We start from the raw sequence: 6,030 nt of genomic DNA, 5'->3' as shown, positions 1-6,030 counted from the left end.
ATTGGAAACAGAGGGAGTCATGTATGTACCAAGCAGATGCTGATACTCTTGGTGAAGCACTCCACGTTAAATATATAAATAGGCGAGCTAATATATTTGTCAAGATACCATACAGAAAATAAATGTTTGTTCTTATTAATAAATGCTTCTATTAAAAGCATTGAATACAGCTGTGTAATTTTCACTGGTTTCTGCAACTGTTTATGAAAAAATAGTATTACTACTCAGGAAGTAGTAATGTTTATGTTTTACTAAAATAATTGTTTCAGTAACTTACTGGCTATAGTTGAACTGCTTAGCAGTGCTTAAGCTCAGGAACCAAAGCTTGAAAAAACACATTCAGTCCTAGTTGTGTACAGTAAGGCTGCTGTTAAATAGTACAAAAAATGAGAAAAGCCACAATGTTTAAGAACACTCTTTTAAATGTTTCAGTTTTACTAAAAAAGCCCTCAATAGGTATGTGTTAGATAAAGAATCATTTGTAATGTAACCTCAGACTTCAGCTAATAGCAGTGTCCACAGGATTACTCAGATGGTAGAAATTTCTAACCAAGAATGTAGTTTACAGAGACAGTAGCTTAAGAGATGACGCTAGACACTTCATTGACCATTTTACAATGATGGTGATGATGATACTGGAGACATCGACAATCTCTTGCTAAAGCTCAGCTTAAGTTATTCATAGTTGTCCCAAGTGCATTATCGTGAGGGTGTTCTGAAGGAGTTGTATAGTACTTCAGGTCTGAAAAGTGCAGTGTCTTGCTGTTAACTCTGATAATGCTGTTTGTACTATGGCAACGCAAAATACTTGATATCCTCAAAACAGTCTAGGAAGGCTCATCAGCTAAGTCACGCTGATCAAAGTACCTAGTAGAGAGAAGTAGAATACGGTAAGAAACCTCTAATGCAACATACTACTTACTTTGCTCTGAGTTGTTAGACCCCTTGCTTTCTAGCTCTTCTTTTAGTGTTTCTATCATAATTATAGCTTTGCAGTTCCGGGGGCTCATCTGAGGAAACCAATAAGCTTACTTTACTCTTAGGTTTATCTTAAGTCCTTTTAGCTAAGTATATTTGCTACACGGGCCCAGGGTACTTTAATTGACTTCCGCTTTAAAAAAATCTAGGTTAGGATAAGAATAATCACACATTTATTCTGGACATATTTTACTGTTTTAGGTATGTAAGTTGCATTACCTGCTAACTAAGCAGATTATCAAGTTCAGAGCCGATATTTGTTCTTCATTCTTGTTCTCCTGAAAGAGAAGTAAATATTGGAACAGTTCTTTTGTTACCTGTGTCAAATAGAGAAGCTGTTACATGCCGTGTTAAGTGCTTGTAGTCTTCCCTTCATTCTCAAGCAAACTTAGGACATGAAAAATTACTTACCAAGACTTCAAGAACTGAAAAATCATCCTCCTAATAATTTGCTAAGTTCAGCAAGTCCTTTGTGCAATGTTATATTAAATCTTACCTCTAGTACTCTGACTTCTGAGCATCGTCTTGCCAGCTGTCGAATAAGGGAGTGAGCCTCAGGTAGCAAAGGTTTTTCAAGGCATGCCAACAGTGCATAAAGCCATCTACCCTGTATGGATTCAAATATGAAAGTCTTAATTATGAGCATTTCCTTGAAGTTTCATGCAGTTCTTGTTATATAGAGCAGGCCTGGAGCGTAGGTCTCAAAACAAAATTGCATTTAAGTGCTGCTGCCAGAATTGAAAAGTCTGAAAGCCAAATTAGACACTACACAGTAGAATTTTGTGCCTCTAGATAAGCTTCTTGTGAGCAGTACTGGATTTCCTGATATTTTTTGGAATACCAGCCAAGATATAAATTAATATAGTTTACACTATTAAAAGTCTGGGGGAAGGATTATTTTAGTAATATCTAAAGACTATTACTTAGCTATTAATTTTTCACTTCACAAACTGTGGAAAAACATTCCTGAAGAGTGAATGTATCAAGTCAGATATTTGTGGAATTAATGCTGTTAGATCAGCATTAAGATTTGCACCACTGTGAAAACATGTCCTTTGCATTTTACTTCACTGAATTCTATTGCATTCTTACAAACGTAGTTTCTGCTACCAGTCTAGCTTCTTAAGTTTTAATTCCAGTGTCTAGTGGCTTTCATTATGGGAATAAACTAAAAGTCAATGTGCATGTTCTCCACAGCATATTGGTTAAAAAGAAAACAGTCCTACAGAAAAGGAGAGAACATGAAAGGCCTTTAGTGACTCAAAAATAGTGAAACTGTTTAGTATTATGGGTGGTACTGAATGATATGAGATGCATCCACCAAAGTCTTTTGTAGATGGGATGCCATTATGTAGTCAATCTAGTTGTGGCCAAACTCCATGCTAATGTACCCTGTCAATCAGAATTTCCTATTAGGTTTGATTTGTCACCACACTAATGCAGCTAAGCTTTCTGGTCTGTGCTGCACGTGGAAAGATTAAATGTGTCTTTGCCAGTACACTGTCACGCATCTCCAAACTAGAACGGAGGTGTTGGTAAATACAGTGCGCAGCACCCTGACAGCTTAAACTGGTCAGAACCAAAGCTCCTGCAGTCTGACCCTCTTCTCTCCCCAGCACTGATACTCATCTAACCTTGTGGTTTAAGTTAGTGTGGGGAGCAATAAAAAGGGGAGGGGGTTTTGGCAGTACTTGATAGATCTGTATCTGTTATGTTTTGTAATTAGCCTTCCAAAAAATTCTGTGAATACTCATTTTAGTATCTAATTAAGAAAGTTTTGAAAGTAACAATATGATACATGCATCTAGAGAACTCTTTAGAAACCAAAATAACTTCATAGAAAACTATGAACAATTTGTCCCTTGTTTAATGCGTTCATGTGCAAGTAGTTAGAATAAATTAAAAATTACCAGTTCTGGAGTAAATTTTTTCTCTCCAAACCAGCTTATCAGGTATTCTAAGACACTGGTTACTGTTGCCTTGAAAAGAGGAACAGAAAGAGACAATACAATACCTGCAATGTTTTGTTTTGCTGTCCTTCTGCCTGAAGGATTATGTTATACAAAAAGCATTGTGATTTAAAAAAAAAATACACATTATGTATTTATACTCCATTGTGATACTACATGGTATTTATTCCAGGTTGAAGTTACATAGAAGGGTAAAGTAAGTGTTAAAGCACCGGTTCCTGGAAAGAACTTTATATAAAATGAAGTAATTTTCTGTCTTAACAGAAAGTTATGGATAAGTAGCTACAGATTAGGAAAGAGGTGTCACACTGACTGGTTGTTTCTGTATAAAGGTGACTAGTGGGAAACATAGTAGCAAAGGAAAGGTAAGTGTGATTCTCCTATCCTTGCAATGTACCTAAGAGTTCACAATCAAGTTGAAGGACTGCACTTAAAACACTAAATAAAAAATCTTAAAACACTGTCAAGCACCTAATGGGGCATTCAGCAAAAATTCAAACATTAAATGTTTTATAGAGAAATTACAAAGACAAAATACTCTTAAAACTAGTCATGATAAGTGTTCACTAGTAAAGTTGTTTGTAGCTAAAGGTGAGATAACGATTACGTGTTTTCCTTGTAAGTGTACAAGCAATAGCAGTCGTAATGAACAATTGCCTACTCTAGCACAGAAAGATAGGTAAGACTTCTGCAACAGATAGAATATGAGAAATAATGATTTATGCAATGTCACTATGCAATTTTAAGAGGTAGGCTTACCTGATTCATTCTGCTTACGATACTTAGCAAAGGGGGAAAGCCCACCTGAAAAAAATCAAGTTGGAAAGTGCAGACATTATCATAAACATTTTTGTTCTAATTTAGAACATGCTAACATTTTAATGTGATGCTCAGACACTTGTAGTGATTTGAAAGTCTGTTCTGAGCTTTGAAATCTATTAAAAAAAATCTTCAAGCAAGTTCAAGATAAGGTCCTGTCAAATTTGCTATCAAAGAACCTTGCTTTTACTGTTATTTGTTAAAGTTTTGTTTCTTCAAAATGATGCGCTGAAGGGCATGTTTGTAGGATAGCATGTATGAGGAGAGGAACCACGTACGACTGTTCAACAAAACACTAAAGCAGACTATGCAGAAAGCTTTCTGTTCAGTTCAGTGAGCAACAAAGTAGTGTGCTTTAGCTGATAACAGATGAAGGAACTCCTCAACTTTTTGACTGAAGGGATAGACTTGTTCTCTGCTTCACTCAGTTTCCACTTAAAATGGAAGAAAAATGGGACTTACTAGGCTCACCAGAGAGCCTACTTTATGTTTAGCACAAAGTGGTAATAAACAGTAGGATTGTTTCTGGCGGTTATTCTTGAAAATAGCAGCTGAAAATGAAATAGAAGTCCTATACTCACCTTTATGTAATCAATTCCTAGACTTTCATTGTCAGATAGTGCATCTACTTCTGAGTATACTCTTTCACCCAGGCAGAACTTCTTCCAGCCTTCTTCATCCTCTGATTTTGGCTGAAGTAAATAAAAATAAATGAAAAGTGTGAAATATTGCTATCTTGAAGATACTGAAGAAAAGACTTGGTAACATTCACAAGTTGTTGCATTAAACTGTAAAGCAAGATTAACCATGGATTTAATGACTGGAAAAAAACCACAGCACTGTTATGAATTCTACTCACCATAGTAACATTGCTGTCCAAATGTTGTGACCGCCAGTGACTTCTGTGCTTGTTCAGGCTCTGAGTAATTAAAACAAAGCCAAATCACAGTTCAACTTTGCAGTTATTTTATCCTAGCCATAATTTATAGGATATTGCTTCATTATTCTTAAAATGTATAAAAAGTATATTTTATGATGTTCTATAAATCAGTAGAAGCATAACTGGCTAAGTATTTCCCATGCCTCTGAGTAGAAATGTAACCAAGTTGTTCATGCTGGGTTTTTGGAAGTAATGTTAAAGCTGAAGGAATTTTAAATTCTACTAAAGTTAAGTTGAGGTAGTAAGCTGTAACAGTCTTCTAGACTTTTCTTGGTATAACAAGCTTAAGCAAGAAAAATTTGGCTTTATGTGTATTTTTGAACTAAATCAATATCCTGTTTCCAACAGTGGTCTGTATCTATAGCCGTTGTCTACAGAACTGTTAGAAAGAAGGCAAGCGAGCTTTCCTGGTGTATTTCTTCCACCTGACAGGGATGCCATATAAGACAAATTGGCCTGCTTGACAGTTTCCTGTACAGAGGTGTAAACTTTTTGTAACAGAAGAAATTTTTCCCCCAATCCAATTGTTACTGTAGCAGTAAAAATGACCACTAAAACCACTGTAAGTAACGGTAGCTGATGCATAGTGTTTGAATAACTGACTTCTGATACTCTTTTTTCTCTTAGATGTTTTTTAGGATATTCTCATACTTCACAGTGTTAATTCTGGCACAGATGAGAGGACAATTGATTTGTGTATAAAATAAATATCTGTCCAGTGAATATGCCTTTAGAAGTCAGTTCCCTTAGTTCTACTAAAACCTTAGATTATGCATAATACACAGTATGCAGTGTGATACCTTGTAGAAATAGGGGCTAGCTCAGTTAATGTTTACAATGTACATGCAGTAGTACAGATCTCCACCTTCACCGATCTACCTCCCTGAAAAAACAGGGTAAATGAGCTCATGCAAAGTTCAGTGCTACAGCAGCTTCAGTGCAGTTGGTCATACTTCAGTTACTTGAGGTATTCCTACAATGCAGTATCAATGCATTGTAAACATGCCTTCTGCAGTACTGGAGTCATAAATGATCTTTACATCTTTATTATGTTTTGTATTTCACCCTGTTTGGACTGTGGATAGAGAGAGAGAGACTGCTCAATTCTCCATTTTTGTTCTGTTATTTAAGAGCAGGGTGCAAATGCAGTAGGAAAGATTTAAGTCTGTGCTAACATTACAACTTTACAAATACGTTTTACCAAATCAATATTTCTCCTCATAATGGGTGCCACCACTGTCAACAATATCCTAAATGGACAGCGTGTTCTATGTACATGAATCTCCTGGTGGATTAGAATCCACTTGTTTTTCAGTTAATGTT

The 6,030-nt window shown here is 35.9% G+C and overlaps 1 protein-coding gene across 1 annotated transcript in view; it reads right to left on the bottom strand.

The window, feature by feature from the left end:
• Positions 1–248: 248 nt before the first annotated feature.
• GEMIN2 (gem (nuclear organelle) associated protein 2) overlaps positions 249–6,030 on the bottom strand; it is a 9,175-nt gene continuing 3,393 nt past the window's right edge. The window contains exons 4-10 of the mRNA XM_009319468.1: positions 4,627–4,686; positions 4,349–4,459; positions 3,708–3,752; positions 2,889–2,957; positions 1,475–1,585; positions 1,198–1,256; positions 249–867 (exon numbers count right to left, since the gene is read on the bottom strand). Coding sequence (XP_009317743.1) covers positions 828–867; positions 1,198–1,256; positions 1,475–1,585; positions 2,889–2,957; positions 3,708–3,752; positions 4,349–4,459; positions 4,627–4,686 — 495 coding nt within the window. The 3' untranslated portion in view covers positions 249–827. The remainder of the gene's footprint in view (positions 868–1,197; positions 1,257–1,474; positions 1,586–2,888; positions 2,958–3,707; positions 3,753–4,348; positions 4,460–4,626; positions 4,687–6,030) is intronic.

This window comes from Pygoscelis adeliae, unplaced genomic scaffold, assembly GCF_000699105.1.
Source record: "Pygoscelis adeliae isolate BGI_AS28 unplaced genomic scaffold, ASM69910v1 Scaffold71, whole genome shotgun sequence".
In the NCBI taxonomy this organism is placed as follows: Eukaryota; Metazoa; Chordata; class Aves; order Sphenisciformes; family Spheniscidae; genus Pygoscelis; species Pygoscelis adeliae.
The sequence above is the reverse complement of the archived record's forward strand: the minus strand, read 5'-3'. Positions and strand labels throughout refer to the sequence as shown.